Source organism: Garra rufa, chromosome 17, assembly GCF_049309525.1.
Source record: "Garra rufa chromosome 17, GarRuf1.0, whole genome shotgun sequence".
Lineage (NCBI taxonomy): Eukaryota > Metazoa > Chordata > Actinopteri > Cypriniformes > Cyprinidae > Garra > Garra rufa.
The window spans coordinates 18,194,994-18,214,378 of NC_133377.1; the positions used below are offsets into that span (position 1 = coordinate 18,194,994).

The 19,385-nt window shown below is 35.1% G+C and overlaps 1 protein-coding gene across 1 annotated transcript; it reads left to right on the forward strand.

Annotated features, from left to right (window-relative positions):
- Positions 1-370: 370 nt before the first annotated feature.
- On the forward strand, positions 371-17,542 carry LOC141290159 (T-cell differentiation antigen CD6-like). The gene is made up of 15 exons (XM_073822362.1): positions 371-464; positions 3,142-3,195; positions 6,214-6,459; positions 7,193-7,468; positions 9,987-10,298; positions 12,029-12,343; positions 13,418-13,477; positions 13,562-13,696; positions 13,897-14,013; positions 14,094-14,213; positions 15,276-15,347; positions 15,632-15,727; positions 15,846-15,986; positions 16,726-16,803; positions 16,996-17,542. The coding sequence occupies exons 1-15, from the start codon at positions 413-415 to the stop codon at positions 17,130-17,132; spliced, it is 2,211 nt and encodes a 736-aa protein (XP_073678463.1). The 5' UTR covers positions 371-412; the 3' UTR covers positions 17,133-17,542.
- Positions 17,543-19,385: the final 1,843 nt, after the last annotated feature.

The window sequence follows — 19,385 nt, forward strand, 5'->3', positions numbered from 1 at the left end:
GCCCGCTTGTGCTGCCATGTGCGCTTTATAAGAATGTAAACACAAGTGTGTGGAACGAAAGCTCCTGAATTCATGCTCTACATGTAATACTTTATGCAATAGTTGCATGCAATAGTTTTATTTTCGACTATTTGTATATACTCTCGCATCCAAGTTAATAACTCGGACGGAAAACTTAGGATATTATAAATTAGGATATGTTCCTAGTTCATATGCACTTTTATTTATAGTTTTGAATAAATATACAGACAGCACATTTGATAAAACAAGTAATGGTTGTTATGGAATGCGTGCTTAAAAAAAAAAAAAAAAAAAAAAAAGAAGCAGTCTATATGAAGTTTCACTTCCTCCCTGTGATTCAGAGACTGAAGCACAGCAGCACTGAACACAACCCTCATCCAACTCTTGAAGAATGGGGGCCTTAAAGATCATAACCATCGTCCAAACTATTGCTATAATACAAGGTATGTATCTATCTATCTATTTTTTCAAATAATGTTCACAAAGGCTGCATGTATTTATTCAAAAATATCAAATAATTTAAATAAAACTCGTTTAAGGGGGCTTTTTCTCTAAGTAGCCCCAAAGATATGAAAAACTCAAAACTCTTAAGGCTTTTAAATCTTCCTGGTTTAATTGTATACTGTTTAATTATTTCTTGATTTGTTTTGATAGCATGCTTTTATTTTTTACACTCTTAAAAACAAAGGTGCTTCAGGATGCCATAGAAGAACCTTTTTTGTCTAAATGGTTCTAAAAAGAACCTTTAACTTTCTGTTTCACCAAAGGTTCTTTCTTTGTGGCGAAAGAAGGTTCTTTGGATTATAAAAGGGAAAGAGATGGTTCTTTAAAAACCTTTGACTGAATGGTTCTTTGTGGAACCAAAAATGTCTCTTCTATGGCATCGCTGTGAAGAACCTTGTAAAGCACCTTTGGTTTTAAGAGTGTATAGTGTATTTGAATTCACTTCTTTGAAATGAATGCATTTTTTAATATGTTTGCGTTTCGCTTTTGTTTCATCTTATTGTTGCAAAGCGCTTTGAGATGTAACTTTTAAAGGCACTAAAAAGGTTTATCATCATCATTATTATTATTATTATTATTATTATTATTATTATTATTATTATTATTTAAAATCATGGATATATCAGGGGTTTAAAAATATCAAGGTCTATAACTAAGTTTTCTTGTTTCTTATAAGATATCTGGAATGCAAAGATCGTAGCTTTAAAATCCATTTTACTTTTGCATTTTCATGTCTGTGTAATAATAAGTAAACACATGGTCATGAACAATTTCATTAAAAAATACCATTTGTGGACTAACACAGTTTGAAAAGCTAAATGATAATAGTGTGATTATTATTATTATTTTTAGGTGAACTGACACTTTAAATCGTAAGAACAGACCAACCATGGTTGTATCGATATACAAAAGACACTTTCTTGTCAAAAATAGAAAATTACAGGAATAAATAAGGAGATGTATAAAGAAAAATATTTATTAGAACTAGCATTTATTGTAAAGTAATGAATTTAAATTAATTACATTTGGAAATATGTTTTATTTCATTAGGGTAAAATGCACAAACCGTAATCTATAAACTTTTTTGTCTAAGCCACATGTTTGACCAAGTTCTAGGTCTGAGGGTGATAAGGGCATTGGCTGAAAGGTGATAAGGAAACTCTAACCAAGTTCATAAAATTCAAGCAAAATATGCTTAAATGCAGCATCTTCCACAAGACAACATCATTTATTCTGAATTTATAAAAATGACCCTATTCAAAGTTCAAATATGCTTGACTCAAAATGCTGTGTGTCGTTACACTCTTAAAAATAAAGGTGCTTTAAAAAGTTCTTCACAGAACCATTCAAAGGTTCTTTAAAGAACCATCTCTTTCTTAGCTTTTTATCATCTGAAGAACCTTCTTTTGCACAAAGAACCTTTTGTGAAATAGAAAGTTCTTCAGATGTTAAAGGTTCTTTATGGAACCATTAAGACAAAAAAGGTTCTTCTATGGCATCGTGAAGCACCTTTATTTTTAAGAGTGTACATGTATAGAACAGTTTTTTTGTCTTATTAGTTTATGACTCCCTTATTTGTTCTAAGCTTTTTTTACACTTAGAACAGCTGAGAGACTTAAACACAACTATTACAAATGGTGCAAACATTCATTAATTCTCAAGAAAAGAGCGTAATGCATTAAAAACTGGCGCTCCAGGGTAAACTGGGTCTTTTTGTAAATAATTTTCTCTTGTGTACTATATATAAACGTATATGAGAAATAGTTTATCCAGGGCAGTACTAAAAAACAGTTATGTAAACGTTATGTAATTAACCATTCAGTAATGCCAGTTACTTTTTTCCCCCATTTATTGATTAAAAGCTCCCATGTTGAGAGAAATTGTGAGTAAGATGTTACTTTATAGTTCTAGAATAAATGTGAACATGCAAAAAAAATCTCACTCACTAAAAAAACATACAGTATTCCTCAAAACTGTGAAATTCAACGCAAACCTGCAATAATTAAATATGTTAAATAATACAAATATCCTTCATGTATTTAATCCCATTTGTCTTTGCTGCCGACCTTCGATGATCCAATTCATCCAAACTAATAAGCAAAAATTACTCAAGATAATCTAACATTTGTTTTCCTTTTTTATTGCTGAAGAGCTGACATTGTTTCTTCTACGTCTTCTATAGACGTGAATTTTATTTTCTCTAACTCTGAGGCTTTTGGTGTGAAAAGGCTTTTACATTTGCAAAAAATAGAATTTGTTACATCAAAAACAAACAAGCAAGCCTAATGTAACGCATTACTTTCCATAAAAAGTAACTAAGTAACATGATTAGTTACTTTTTTAGTGTGTAACTCAATATTGTATAATGCATTACTTTTAAAAGTAAGTTTCTCCAAAACTGTGCACTGAATAAAACTTTAGCAGAAACAGTGAGTTGACAGCTGCACTTGTTCGATGTGGAAAGTCAAGTTACTGGAACACGGTGGAACAAAACCATGTGTTTTTTTATTAGATACTCACTTTCTCATTAGTTTTAAGGTAAAATATTATTCCAGCTATATAATATAGAGGCAACAGTTTATTGAGACCGCAATGTTTCTTGCCCTTTTTTTTCAGGATATGACAATCACATCTCAACTGAGCCTCCGAAGGTCAGGGTCAATGTGAAATGTGAGTTATTTGCTTTTCTAATACAGTATGTCATAGTGATATTCATGGCTATTTTTATTTTAGTAGTTTACATGTGCATTACTCTTACCTGGAATTAATCATGCAAAGATTTAGAGCATTGTCAAGAATATTTCACATAATTTGTAACAGCTTTGAAGAGTGTGACAGGATGTTGCGGCGACACACTGTTCAACTGGTGCATGATTGCTGACTTCCACTGTTTTTCTCTTTGTTGCACTAAAACAGGTGGCACATCAAACATTATGTGAGATATCAGCTCATGTTGGGCTCTATGCTATTGTTTCTATTTGAAGAATGATTACTGTAGTTTGTTATAAATGAATGTTGTGTGTTCAATTGCTTTATTTGGGTTCAAATATGTTTGTGCACTCATGCAACATTTTATTTCATTTTTATATTTTATGTAAGATGTATTTCGGGTGATGTATTATCGCTCAAAATGAAATGCCATTCACACACTTGATACTTTCATATTGTGATGCATTTCAGAAATAGGTTATTTTAATTTGAAAAACTCAAACATAATTTCATTGGGGATTAATTAAGCAATACGAGAGGCCGTTCTGTATCATGAATAAATCACGGCTAAAGGGCGTTGTTAGGGCCTGCAACCCCTTCAGCCGTGATTTATTCATGATACAGCACGGCCTCAAGTACCTTATTGCTTTTATAAAACGGTTACCACACAATAAAAATATTAAAATCAAATATATATTAATTTATATATATTACGTTGTACGTTTTCATAAAGTAAAATTATTAACTGCCTTCCGCTGTAAAAAGTAGTCCCTAACTGCTGCAGCTGTGTTTACGTTGCTAAGGGTGGTTGCTAAGGGGGTTCAATGATACACAAAACCGTTGAGTGAAGCGGTCATAGCAGTGCAGTATCATGAATACGACACAGCTGCTGACCAATCAGAATTGAGGAATGGAACTAACCGTTTTATAATTGGAAATTAATCAACTGCAAGAATAAATGCTAACATTTTTTTTTAAATATATTGGTTTTTGTCTCGTCTTTGATTTTTTTTGTCTTGTTTCCAGCCAAATATCTAAAAATTCTTAAATCAAGAAGGATTTTCTAGACGAGTAAAAAGTCAAAATAAATTTTGACTTGAATATGAGTTTTTGCTTAGAACAAGCAAAATAATCTGCCAATGGGTTAAGCAGAAAAAAAAAACTTATTTCAAACAGAAAACAAGATTTTTTTCTTTCCCCATTGGTAGATTGTTTTGCTTGTTTCAAGCAAAAACACACTTAATTTTGAGTAGGTTTTTTTTCTGAAAGCAAGACAATAATTTTGATTTATTTATTAAGAATTTTTAGATATTTTGGCTGGAAACCAGATAAAAAATCTAAGCAAGAAGCAAGAAAAGCAAAGTCTGTGCAAGCCTTGGAGTCAGTAGACAAGGAGCAAAGACAGAGCTACACTGCAAAAATGCTTTTCTTACTTTGATTTTTTTGTCTTGTTTCCAGCCAAAATATCTAAAAATTCTTAAATCAAGAAGCAAAAAATCTACCAATGTGGTAAGAAAAATAATCCTGTTTTCTGTTTGCAATAAAGTTTTTTTCTTGCCACATTGGCAGATTATTTTGCTTATTCTAAGCAAAAATGCACTTAATTTTGAGTAGGTTTAAAAAAAAAAAAAAAAAAGACAATTTTTATTAGTCTAGAAGATCCTTCTTGATTTTAAGAACGTTTAGATATTTTGGCTGGAAACAAGACAAACAATTTAAGTAAGAAAATCATTTTTTGCAGTGTATGGCAGGGGTCCCCAAACTAAGGGCCGGGGGCCGAATGCGGCCCGCCCCCACATTTGGACCGGCCCTCTGAACAATGCCAGAGATATATTTTGAAAATGTAATTTTAAATATGTTTTACTTACATAATGTCGGTATTTGATAAGAAAGGTTGGCTTTCAACCTAAAATTTCCCTTAGTTATTAACATAGCCTAATTATTTGTTAAATTCACCAACAGAATGGTACATTCAACATAATGTGTCATCGCGATCGTTCCTTGACACGTCTGTGTGTGGTGGCTCTTGATGCCTTGACCCCAGCCTCAGTCCATTGCTTATGAAGTTCACAAATTCTTGAATCGATTTGGCTTGTCAAGCCTGTCAAGGCTGCGGTTCTCTCAGTTGGTTGTGCAACTTTTTCTTCCACACTTTTTTCTTCAACTCAACTTTTTGTTAACATGCTTGGATGCAGCACTCTGTGAACAGCCAGCTTCTTTGGCAATGAATGTTTGTGGCTTACCCTCCTTGTGAAGGGTGTCAATGACTGTCTTCTGGACAACTGTCAGATCAGCGGTCTTCTCCATGATTGTGTAGCCTAGTGAACCAAACTGAGAGACCATTTTGACAGCTCAGGAAACCTTTGCAGGTGTTTTGAGTTGATTAGCTGATTGATTGGCATGTCACCATATTCTAATTTGTTGAGATAGTGAATTGGTGGGTTTTTGTTAAATGTGAGCCAAATCATCACAATTAAAAGAACCAAAGACTTAAACTTCTTCAGTCTGTGTGCATTAAATGTATTTAATAGGCAAGTTTTATAATTTGAGTTGAATTACTGAAATAAATGAACTTTTCCATGACATTCTAATTTACTGAGAAGCACCTGTATATCTTTTGAAAAGAAATGATCATTTGTCTGTCTGGTGCATAAAAAATAATAAACTATTCTAGCATTAAAAAGTATAATAAATACAGGTAAAATCATAATAAAATAATAATAATAATAGTAGTCAGTCCAGCCCATGGAATTTTCTTTTATAACCGACCCGGCCCTCCATTAAAGAAAAGAAATTTATGTGGCCCGCTCAGAAAAAAGTTTGGGGACCCCTGGTGTATGGTGTTTCATAGCACAGAGGCAAGTTTTGTCATTTTTTTCTTTGCAGTAACACACACCAAAGAGTAGTTTATAAACCAGTAATGTGCATTGAGAAAGTAAAGTGTGCATTTTCTTGTATTCTCGGTTGCATCACAAACAGATCAGCGTTCTGGCTCGTGCTCCTGGACCCTCAACACCTCTTCACTTATAGCCCTGGAGGATATTGACAGTCTCTCCTCTCAGACCTGTCTGTCTCTGGGATGTGGCGATGTGTATAAATTAAGGGCATATGATGCAGGATTCAACAGAAGCTGTCTCACAGGGTGCCTTTACCGTGACTCTGAGCTAAGAAACTGCAGTCAGACTGTGAACAGCCACTGCAAGATCCTCTCTGAGGTTGTTTGCGGTAAGAACGAGGACGTGGGGCATGAAATCAAACGTAATGTCTATAGGCTGGAAGCATTACATGAAACTGCACAGTAAAAAGTGAACAGTTGGATCCACTTTACAAAATTACTTCAATTGGTAACACCTAAAAATGTTACGTTTTTTCAACTTAATTTATTACATTTAATTAACGTAATTTTTGCTAGGTCAATCACACTTACATAATTTTAGTTCATTCAATCCTAATATTTACATTTCACTAACTTAATTCAGCTGCATTAGTGAACAGTTGGATCAACTTAACATTTTTAGATGTTACCAACTGAAGTCATTTTTTAATGTTTTTTCAACTTAATTACATTTTATCAACTTAATTTTCCTAAGTCAATTCAACTGCATTCTCGTTTAACCTGAAACTGAATTATTTAATTAGATGTGAAGTTGAGATTTATTTCTAAGCATTTTAAGTTGAAAGAACTTACAATTCTAAGTTACAATTTGAAAACCAGAAAGTCAAGTTAAATAGACTCAAATAGTTATATTAATCCATCTTACACCTAACTTCACCTTTTACAGTGTGTAAAAACTGTTTCCATAGAAAAAATAATGACAGTAAGATAAGCGTACGATAACCCTCTGTTTGAAATGTGGCTGATGCATATTAGCTGATATTCCAAAGAAAAGCAACATATTTAATGTTTTAAAATTGATTGACAAGAGTTTGAAATTCTGATTATTTTCTTCACCCCCAGGTTCTCCCTATGTGGCTCAAATATCTAGCCCATGTTCCTGGACTATCAAATCCCCAGACCTCAAATCTTCTGTGTCTCTGCCTAAAGACACTGTCCACAGTCTGTCCCGTGAGATATGCCATGAGCTTGGCTGTGGACCGGTCTACAGTCTCAATCAGGAAGATGCAGGATTGAACACGACCTGTTTGACAAATTGTGTTTATCACAACTATCAGTTAAAGAACTGTAGTGAGGTTATTAACTCCAGTTGCTCAGTCATTTCTGAAGTTAAATGTGGTAAGTCTGTACATTTTACATGATCATGTGACATGTTGTGGGTTCAGTACAAGTTGAGTTCTGTTGACAGCAACTGTGACATCATGTCAGTAGTAGTGTACCTCAATTTGTGAAAAACATTCAAATCAAATCATTCAAACAAAATTCAATTTTTTTTACAGTGAAGGGCTTACAATGGAAGTCTACAGGACCCCATACAGCAAAAATGCATTTTAAAATATATTTTTAAAATAGATTTCAAAATATCTCATTACCTACATAATTTTGGGATATTTTTTTCTATATTTTTGAAAATATGTTTTAAAAATATTACTAATGCATTAAATATATATACAGTATCTCACAAAAGTGAGTACACCCCTCACATTTCAGCAACCATTTTAGTATATCTTCTCAAGGGACAATACTATAGAAATGAAACTTGGATATATTTTAGAGTAGTCAATGTGCAGCTTGTATAGCAGTATAGATTTACTGTCCTCTGAAAATAACTCAACGTACAGCTGTTATTGTCAAAATAGCTGGCAACAAAAGAGAGTACACCCTAAGTGATAACAGCAGTATGTTGTTTAACCATGCAAAGCCACATGTCCTATTCATCGTGTTTATGTTTTTGTCTGCTTGACAGGACCATACAAAGTTGTGTATCTCGTATTAGAGCAGTTAAAATTAGGTGCTCTAAGTACAATTCTCTCAATCTGACCACTGGATGTTCAACATGGCATCTCATGGCAAAGAACTCTCTGAGGATTTGAGAATTAGAATTGTTGCTCTCCACAAAGATGGCCAAGGCTATTAGAGGTTCAGTAACATCCTGAAACTGAGTTACACTACAGTGGTCAGGGTCATACAGAGGTTTTCCAAGATGGGTTCAATTCGGAACAGGCCTCTCAAGGGTCGATCAACGAAGTTGAGCACTCATTCTGTGCGGTTTGCATGGGCGTCGTCCCAGAAGGAAGCCTCATCTGAAGCCTGCAAACAGTTTGCTGAATACAACCTGCCCAAGAGCATGAATTACTGGAACCATGTCCTGTGGTCTGATGAGACTTATGGTGCGTTCACACCGTCTGTTGCGGCAAGATTACATGTAAAGTCTATGGTTGAGTCCGTCAGAGGCTCTGCGGTGCATTGTGTGCGTTAGATCTGTCAACTTTTCAAGCGTTACCTGTGTTTCAAGCGTCAACGCAGCAAACGCAAGCAACGCAGAAGTTCAGCTAGCTGAACTTTTGATGGACTTGACGCACTTGACGCAGTACGTCAACCAATCAGACAATGGAAAGCAAGCTCATTGTGGCCGTCTGCAATCACAGAGAATTGTATGATCCGTCCTCGTTGTTGTATAAAGTTAGGAATGAAAAGGAACTTGCTTGGATGAAGATCGCTGAAGAGATCGGGATGTCAGGTAAGTTATCAAATCTTTTCTCAACGTAATTATTTCCCATTTCGTTGGCTAGCGAAACATGGTCATGAGAAGATTCCAAAATGTCCAGTCCCTACTAGTTTGCCATGGTTTATTCAGGGGAAGTGTGCAAAAAGCAGTGGAGGAGTCTGAGGGACAGAGCGTTGCCTGACGTGTGTGGTGTGAATGCACCAAAAAGCAAGCGTTGCAAGCTTCAACGTACATGCGTCAAACTAGATGCGTTGGGAGCGTTGCCTGACGCAGACAAAGTGTGTGGTGTGAACGCACCATAAGATAAACTTGTTTGGCTCAGATGGTGTCCAGCATGTGTGGCGATGCCCTGTTGAGGTCTTGTCCACAGTCTACAGCCTACAGCTTGGTGGTGGTAGCATCTTGGTCTGGGGCTGCATGAGTGCTGCTGGTTCTGGGGAGCTGCAGTTCATTGAGGAAAACATGGATTCCATTATGTACTGTACATTCTGAAGCAGAACATGATACCTTTCCTCCAGAAACTAGGTCGAACGGCAGTTTTCCAACATGATAACGATCCCAAACACACCACCAAGATGACAACTGCCTTGCTGAGGAAGCTGAAGGTGAAGGTGATGGGGTGGCCAAGTATGTCTCCAGACCTGAACCCTATTAAGCACCTGTGGGGCATCCTCAAGCGTAAGGTGGAGAAGCACAATGTGTCTAACGTCCAGCAGCTCTGTGAGGAGTGGAAGAGGATCCCAGCAACAATCTGCAGCTCTGGTCAATTCCATACCCAGGATGATTAAAGCAGTGCCAGATAACAATGGTGCTAACACAATATATTGACACTTTAGACAAGTTCACTTAGGGTGTACTCACTTTTGCTGCCAGCTATTTTGACAATAATGGCTGTATGTTGAGTTATTTTCAGAGCAGAGTATCTATACTGCTATACAAGCGACACACTGACTACTCTAAAATATATACAAGTTTCATTTCTATAGTATTGTCCCTACAGAAGAAATACTAAAATAGTTGCTGAAATGTGAGGGATGTACTCACTTTTGTGACATGAAATTTGTATTTAACACGTATGAACATATCTGAATAAAATTCAGTAAAGAAATGTCCTATCTGGTTCTTCAGGCAATGCTGCTGTTCGGTTGGTTGGGGGCGGTCATCGCTGTGGGGGACGTGTGGAGGTGTGGAGTGGGTCCTGGGGCACAGTGTGTGATGATGGATGGGATATGGAGGAGGCACATGTGGTGTGTGCACAGCTGGGCTGTGGGTACGCTGTGTCTGTCAGTGGGCATGGTGAGCCGTACGGCCAGGGCACAGGCCCCATACACATGGATGAGCTCAACTGCACTGGAAAAGAGAGGAGCTTATGGGAATGTCCTGCAATTACGAATGGACATGACTGTGGGCATAAGGAGGATGCAGGTGTGGTTTGCTCAGGTATGTAACACTATGTGTAAATTATGAGCGACATCTCAAGCAATGTTAATTTTAGACACTTCATTATAGATGCATCCACTTTTTAGCCAGTAATTACTATTAATAAGAGATCTGATATAATTTCTTCCCCATTTTTGAACATAGATATGAAAGTGCACTATCCAAACTGCTATAAAATTAAAGCCTTATGTCTAAATAAGTTATGTTCTAAATTTAAAGTTGATATAAAATATATATACAGTATATATATATATATATATATATATATATATATATATAGAGAGAGAGAGAGAGAGAGAGAGAGAGAGAGAGAGAGAGAGTATTATACCACAAACAGCCACTGGGTGCTATCAAAACTCCACTGAAGTTTTGATGCATTTTACTGTCACAAATGTCTAAATTTCTCTGAACGCGCTTGCATGGCGCTGCAGTCATCAAAAGCCTAACTAAGGCAGATACATTATAGTTTATATACATTTAGGGGGCAGTGCTTAGAAATGGAGACAAAGCACCTGGGTGACAACCTTAAACAAAGCATGCAAATGAAGTATTCAGGGATAGTGACATGCCCCATTTCACCAGTCCCAATCCAATCATCATAATCACTCAAAGAGTGGGGCAGAGGCACCAAGAGCCATTACAAACAAAAGGTAACAGTCTCCGTAATCTGGCTCATTTGATTTACAATAAGAGAACAGGAACTGGCAGGAACCTCTTGCTACAAACTTTGCTTGAGAGAATAATTTGTCTGATGTCATCATATTTACCATAAATGCTAAATACAGTGTACTTCACCTTAGTTTTTCATATGATGCTATGTCATCAGGCATGTTACAGTTTAACTTTACTGTAAAGAAACTGCACTGTACCCATTTTTTATTTTATATAAAATAAATATTTTACATATTTTGAATACAAAACTGCTATCAAATTAAAGTCTTATGTCTAAATAAGGTATGTTCCAAATTTGATGTTGATATAAAAAAACCTGAGGTTCCTGTGAGATTTTATTTAGAGCGTTATACCACAAACAGCCACTGGGTGCCATCAAAACTCTATTGAATTTTTGATGCATTTTCCTGTCACAAATCTCTAAATTTCTCTGTCACTATTACTTCTATCAAAAAATAACCAAATATGGAATCTTGAGACCATTCTGATATGTTTTTGTCAAGATTATAAAAAATTGGATTCTAAAAGAATTAAAGGTACCATTTCCATGGTAATGCAATGATTAAAGTATCAAAAAGTTAAAGAAGTTTTAATTTACTGTAAAGAAAATGCACTGTACCTATTATTTATTTTATTTGAAAATGTTTTTGAATTCAAAACTGCTATAAAATTAAAGCCTTATGTCTAAATAAGTTATGTTCCAAATTTGAAGTTGATATAAAAAATTCACACAATGTCCGATTTAAAAATGTTTTCACAGGAGGTTGTAAGCTTTCAGATGATATATAATTTATGGTGATGACTAAATTATGTGATAGAGAAAAAACACAATAATAGTTATAAATTTAAAAAAAAACGCCATTTGGCACACCGAATTAAAAATTTCCTCTTCAAAAGCACTTGTTGTACAATCCCAACTGCAGAATAACTAAGGCCGTTATGGTCAAAAAGTTTAAAACTGGTTTGTGTCAAAGTTGACATTAATGTATGTGTTGAAGTAATATTGTGATTTTTTTCTCATTGCATGTGTTTACATGTCTTCTCTCATATTAATATAGAATACAAGGCTCTGCGACTGACTGGTGGTCTGGACCGATGCTCGGGGAGAGTGGAGGTCCATCGAAATGGTAGTTGGGGGACAGTGTGTTATGATTCCTGGCAGAAGGAAGAAGCTACAATGGCCTGTAATATGTTGAACTGTGGAATGGCCAAACAATTCACAGCCTTTGACCGACCCTTCAAGCATAAAAATGGATCATTCTGGTTTTTTTATATATGTTCAAAGAATAACAAAAACCTGTGGGAATGTAGCGAGCACATTAACAATCCATTTCTGTGCAGAGAAGCAAAAGCAGCTGGGCTGATTTGCAATAGTAAGTAACATGTTTTGTTTTTTGAATCTCACATGTAACATTTTAATAGATGAAACAATAGTATATCCCAAAACAAATATTCTCTTTGTTGGAGCTCAAATCTAGAAAGGCTGCTCTAATGCTGCTTAAAAACAGAAGCGATGCAGCTGCCTTTAAGACTAGACTGCAAAAAATATATTTTTTTACGTAGATTTTTTTTGTCTTGTTTCCAGCCAAAATATCTAAAAATGCTTAAATCAAGAAGGATTTTCTAGACGAGTAAAAATTATGTTTAAAGTCAAAATTAAGTGAGTTTTTGCTTAGAACAAGCTAAATAATCTGCCAGTGGGGTAAGAAAAAAAAAAAAAAACAGAAAGCAAGATTATTTTATTTACCCATTGGCAGATTATTTTTTTTGTTTCTTTTTTTTATACTTTATTATGTATTTTTAAAAAAAAACATTTTCAATACATTGGTACAAATTAGTTTTTCTTTAAAGACAATAAGACAATATTTTTTTTCTTCTAATTTTTTCTTTTTCCCCCATTTTTTCCCCTTTGTGGTAATACCGACCACTCACACATTCACAAAATTATATGAAAAATATCAATAAGATTTACATAGACATATAAAATAAATAAATAAATAATAAAAAACATACATTTGAAATTAAAAGCAAAAGTGTACACAGTGTTCATTTTAGATAAAACATATTATAATAATTACTTTTCTACATAATCCTCCCTCTTTTCATTTGTTTGTTTATTATTTTATGTGACTATTAAATACTATTATCAGTTGATGTTTAAATAATATTATTTGAATTACCAGGAATTGAGGATCATGAGAAATTTGACATGAATATGTGATTGTTTTGTATTTATTTTTTCTCTTTCTTTTTTTATTTTATTTATTTATTTTGCTTGTTTTTGACTTTGACCTCCTGAAACAACACAATCATTTTTACTCGTCTAGAAAATCCTTCTGGATTTAAGATTTTTAAAATATTTTGGCTGGAAGCAAGAAATTCTAAGTGATAAAAGCATTTTTTTGCAGTGTAAAACAGCTTTGAGATAAACATTTCTTCTTTTCTAGATTCTCTAGGTCTGCCTGTTCCCACCAGTCCAGCACCGACCTCAGCACAAGCGATCACAGGTGATCCCAAATAGCTGAAACTGATTCAAAAAATCTTTTCTAAGAAAAGAAAATCATGTCTAAGGGCTGTTTTCTTTCATCCAGAGAATACGACAGTGCACATACCATATACATTCGTCCCGACTTCAGAGCAGCTGGGGTGTTTTGTTCTTGGTTTCTTACTTTTAATTGCAGTCATCACAAATATCCTCTGGTGTCGACATGATAAAAAGAAGAAAGGTGAGTGCAAACTTACAGCTCAACACCAGCCAATGCACAGCTCTTTCAATTAACTGTTAAGGAATATACCTTTAATTGGATGAATCTGACAAGACCTGTCAAGAGCATGTCCATAATCAATGGCAAATTTAACATATAAAAAATAGAAAATAATAAATGGCGAATTACAAAAGCCAATTGTGTGTTTCTCTCACTGTTAGCTGCCGTGGCCCAGAAGAGATACTTAAACCTGCAGGCCACAGCTGAAACAGAGGAAAACAACTACAGAGATTCTGTGCATCTCGTCAAAGTCACAAGCAACGGCAGTGATGCTGAGGGTGAGTGTGTTTTACTCTGTCTGTGCTGATATTGCGTGTGATTTCTGTATTTGTAAATTGCTTTTTCTGTGTGCTTGTAGTTCCCACATGTCCTCAGCATATCTGGGCTCAGAGTAGCATTGAAAGTGCATCGTACGACACTGACTACGAGCAACACGACATCAGTCCGGAAACAGCTTTTCCTTTATCCACTTTTCAAAGTTAGTCATTGTCAGTGTTATGAGCAATACTGAGAAAGGAGGAGAGAGCAGGGATGGTTGTTACACGGGTCAGTTGTTATAACGTTTAACCACACAGTGATTTTCAAAAGCAAACTTAGACTTAGACTTACTAAAAAAAGTAATTAATTACAGTAACTAATTATAAAAGTAATGCATATTTTTTTGCAAGTGCATGATAGTCCACAGAAATATTGTCTGATTACCCTGCTGAAAAAACCAGCATATGCTGGTTAGGTATGTTTTGGTGCTGGGATGCTGGTTTTAGCTGGTATAAGCTGGTCCCTTGCTGGTTTTTGCTGGTTTATGCTGGTCATGTTGCTGGTTAATGCTGGTCCTTTGCTGGTTTATGCTGGTCCTTGACCAGCAACATGACCAGCATAAACCAGCTAAGGACCAGCATAAACCAGCAAGGGACCAGCATAAACCAGCAAAGGACCAGCATATACCAGCTAAAACCAGCATCCCAGCACCAAAACATACCTAACCAGCATATGCTGGTTTTTTCAGCAGGGTATGCAATGCAGCAGTAACACTGAAAGAAGTTACTGTGTATTAACATTAATAATGTCAAGTCACCATTATTTATATACCGCTTTTTACAATACAGATTGTGTCAAAGCAACTTTACGGTATTAAACAGAAAAATAGTGTGTCGAAGGAACCAAAACATTATTGTTCTTTTCTGGCCAGACAAAACCAGCAATTTTAACAATTGCACACTATAACATTATTACACTAGTTTACACTAACAATACACTTCTTTCGAAATTTAGCATCAATATCATATTATCATCATATAATGTTATCATATTATTATAATAGCTCGTTCATGTTAATGTCTTTGATGAAAATACAGGTGTATCATTTTCAATAGATACCACAACGTTCGATAACTTAAGGTTCAAGCTAAATTTGTTACAACCATCCCATCTCACCTATGTAAGAATGCTGTTGTAAAATCCATACGAGAATTAATTTCTTTATAAATGAGATAAAACTAAAAAAACAAGTAGTACAGTAAGTACATTATGTCTTTCTCAGACTCAATGCGATACAGTGCAGATGGCAAAAGGCCTGCAAAGAGCACAAACCTGAACAGTGTGATGGAGGAGGGTAAGAACGCTTTTATTTCAGCTTTATTTCTAATATTCAGTATAAAAATAGACATCAACATGAAATCAAAATTCTACTGAATTTACTTTCTAATTATGAATTTTAATGCATTCAAAAACTCTTTCATCAGTATGTAATTTCACAAAGTCACAGGAGTTGACTAAAGTGCTAACATGTTAAAATATAACATTATTATTAAATAATAGCAATTGAGAAAAAACAAGTCTGGAAACATCCATGTATTACATGCTAAAACACTCATACTCATTACTGCTTGCTCTCAGCTGTCCCAGCAGAAGTCACATTGGGAGGATACCAACGAATCTGTGACGCTTCCTCTGATCATAATGCACTCCAGATGCATGGATCTGCAACAAGTGGTGAGAACTGTTTACAACAAACCTTTGACTGAAGAGAGATGTCTTATTAAAATGACATGTACTGCTATAAAAGTCTTCGATTAGGCTACATTGAGTATTATAATCACCTCCCACACAGTGGACTCGTTTGAGTCATCCTGCACCTCTTCAGGAGAATGCTATGAAAACACAGGCACAAATGCACAAGACCTGTGCTCGCAGGAGTCTGCTGAATGTTACGAAAATACAGGAGAAATCAGAGACATTCTACAACCTGCAGGTATTAAATGTAAACATGTTAGCAACGTGTTAGTCATGCTAGAAACATAACTGACAAGTGCTAGCATGATTAACATGTTTCTAGCATGACTAACACGTTGCTACCACATTTCTAACATGTTTCTAGCATAATGACACAAATAACATGCTAATCATGCTATAAACATGCTAGCAGCTTGATAATCATGTTAGAAACATGTTAGCAACATGTTAATCATGCTGTAAACTTAATCTTGCTTGATAATCATGCCAGAAACATGCTAGTAACTGGCTAGTCATGCTAGAAACAGGTTAATCATGCTAGAAACATACTAAACATGCTAGAAAAATGTTACTGCAATGTAACTATGTTCTAATAATACTAATCATCTAATATCTATATAATGTTCAAAACTTTAAGCTTTAAAATTTCAAGCTAGGCTATCTCTAACCTAAGTTGGTCTTGACAATTTTTTATCGACTTCAGAGGAAAGGAGTGTTATATTAGTGTAATATTTCATTAAAAAAAGAGGTTACACTTCATAAAATGACCCCAAACAGCAATCGGTGGAGTAAATATGTAAATGATCTAAAATCTATGAAAAGGAGCATAATTTCCTGTTGCATAATTTACTGATTTCCATAAATTACTCTTAAAAAACAAACACACAAACCTTTTGAAAAGCTTTAGAAACAGTGGCCTAGGTTGTGTTTCTGAGGACTGTAGATGTACTTCTAACCGTTTTCCAAATTCGACGTAGATAATGAAGAGTTCCTGAAGCAAGAATCTGAAAAGCCAGTCCTGGGACACATCACAGAATCTCCCTTCAGTTACCAAGGTGTGTATCTAGCAGCAGAAAAAAATACATACAATTTAATGCAAAACTGATCTGTTAATGGTTTGTTGAGAAGTTGTACAGTGGTCCATTGTTTACTGTTTGCAGCATACAAACCTCTTGACCTCAAAAGTGTTTGGTGATGTTTTAAATTGCACTAATATGTATTTTCTTTGGTTTATCTTTCATGGTCAGACCTAGATAAAGGGGGCGACAGCAGAGAGGACTCCCCGTTGTACTCACCCGTCAGCTATGATAATGAGGCAGTGTCTGCAGAATGTGACTATGATGACATTGGCAATTATTTACAACAACCTAGTCACTTACATTAGCTGGAGATTGTGATGAGGCTGCATTTACAGTCAGAACCATTCTGACTGACTGTACTATTATTACAGTACCATACCTGAGAACCATTTTATATCATTCTTCTGTCAGACCTTTCAGAGTTTTCAATGTTATTTCTTTATTCATTCATGTCTGCATCTATATTGTACTATTAAACAATATCATACATGTTTAAGATCATTTCAATATCACTGTAAGTGCATAACAGTGTAAAACGTAGTATTTCAGCATAGAAATACATATTTACAAATGCTTTTCTCTGCATTTCTAACTGGGTCATTACCAGACACTGAGGGAGACAAGTTCCCCCAAATAAAGAGATATGAGCATCACATGTGCTCTTTTAGAATTGTTATCTGAGGCTCAAACCAGCGTTGTAATTGATAGCGTGCAAATAAATTGTTTTGGTTATAAATCTGTCTCCGAAAAAAAAGTGATTCATCTTATGTTATAGTTATTTTGTAACAATGGCAAGTTTATTAGCATTAAACTTATTTTGTTCTAACCACACTGCAAAAAATGCTTTTCTTAGTTAGATTTTTTTTATCTTGTTTCCAGCCAAAATATCTACAAATTCTTAAATCAAGAAAGATTTCATTTCTTAGTCAAAATTAGTTTTTATTTGATAGAAAAACAAGTCAAAATTAAGTGCGTTTTTGCTTGAAACAAGCAAAACAATCTGCCAATGGGGCCAAAAATAATCTTGTTTTCCTTTTGAAATAAGATTTTTTTTGCTTACCTCATGTTTTTTTTTTTTTCTGAAAACAAGAAAATGATTTTTCCTTTACTAGAAAATTTGATATTTTGGCAAGATATTTTGGATATTTAAACAAGACAAAAAATCTAAGTAAGAAAGTCTTTTTTTTTTCTTTTTTCTTTTTTTGCAGTGCAGATGCATTTTGAAAAGGAGACCTCTGGAATCTGAGCAGAAAAATACTTTTGCACTAAATAATTTGCTCAGGCTGGGGTTAAAGCGAATGTATAGGTATTTTGCATGAATTTAATGAACTTGGTGGAAGCCTTTCAGTAGATTCACTATAGAATAATTAATAAAACTGAAATCCCAGACCTAAATTAGAACAATTTGTGACTGGAGACATTTGAGTAATTAATTAAAATAACAATATATTTTTCCAGTACTGTAAATTAATTACTTCACAGTAAATTGTATTTTTTCCCCTTTATTTAGATCTCTTTACTTAGTTATATATGTAAATGATTGTAAATGCTCGACAAATGCTATTTGACTCTATTTTTTACTGGAATGCAGTTCAAAGGTTGAATTTAACATATATATACAGTGAGGTCAATAAGTATTTGATCACCCTGTGATTTTGCAAGTTCTCTTACTTAGAAATCATGGAGGGGTCTACAATTTTCAGCATAGGTGCATTTCCACTGTGAGAGACAGAAACTAAAAACAAAAATCTGGAAATCACATTGTATGACTTTTAAACAATTTATTTGTGAATAACTGTGTCAAATAAGTATATCTCTTGCTTATCAGCCAGATTTCTGACCCTCAAAGACCTGTTATTTTGCTTTTAAATAGTCCAGCTACACTCTGCTCATGATTCTAAATTAATAGCACCTGCTTGAGGTCATTAGCTGTCATAAAGACACCTGTGCACCCCACAATCAGCCAAAGTCTAAGTAGCAACATGGGCAAAACCAAAGAGCTGTCAAAAGACACAAGAGACAAAATTGTAGACCTTCACAAAGCTGGAAAGGGCTACGGGGCAATTGCCAAGCAGCTTGGTGAAAAAAGAACAACTGTTGGAGCAATTGTCAGAAAATGGAAGAGGCTAATGATGACTGTCAATGTCCCTCGGAAGATCTCTCCTCGTGGGGTATCAATGATGCTAAGAATGGTGAAGAATCAGCCCAGAACTACACAGGAGGAGCTGGTCAATGCCGTGAAGAGAGCTGGGACCATCGTTTCCAAGGCTACTATCAGTAATACACCAAGACGTCATGGTTTAAAATCTTGCATCGCACGGAAGGTTCCCCTGCTTAAGTCAGCCCATGTCCAGGCCCCGTCTGAAGTTTGCCAGGGACCATCTGGATGATCCAGAGGAGTCATGGGAGAAAGTCCTGTTGTCAGATGAGACCAAAATACAACTTTTTGGTCTTAACTCCATTCGCCGTTTTTGGAGGAAGAAGAATGATGAGTATCATCCCAATAATACCATACCTACAGTGAAGCATGGGGCTGGAAGCATCATGCTCTGGGGGTG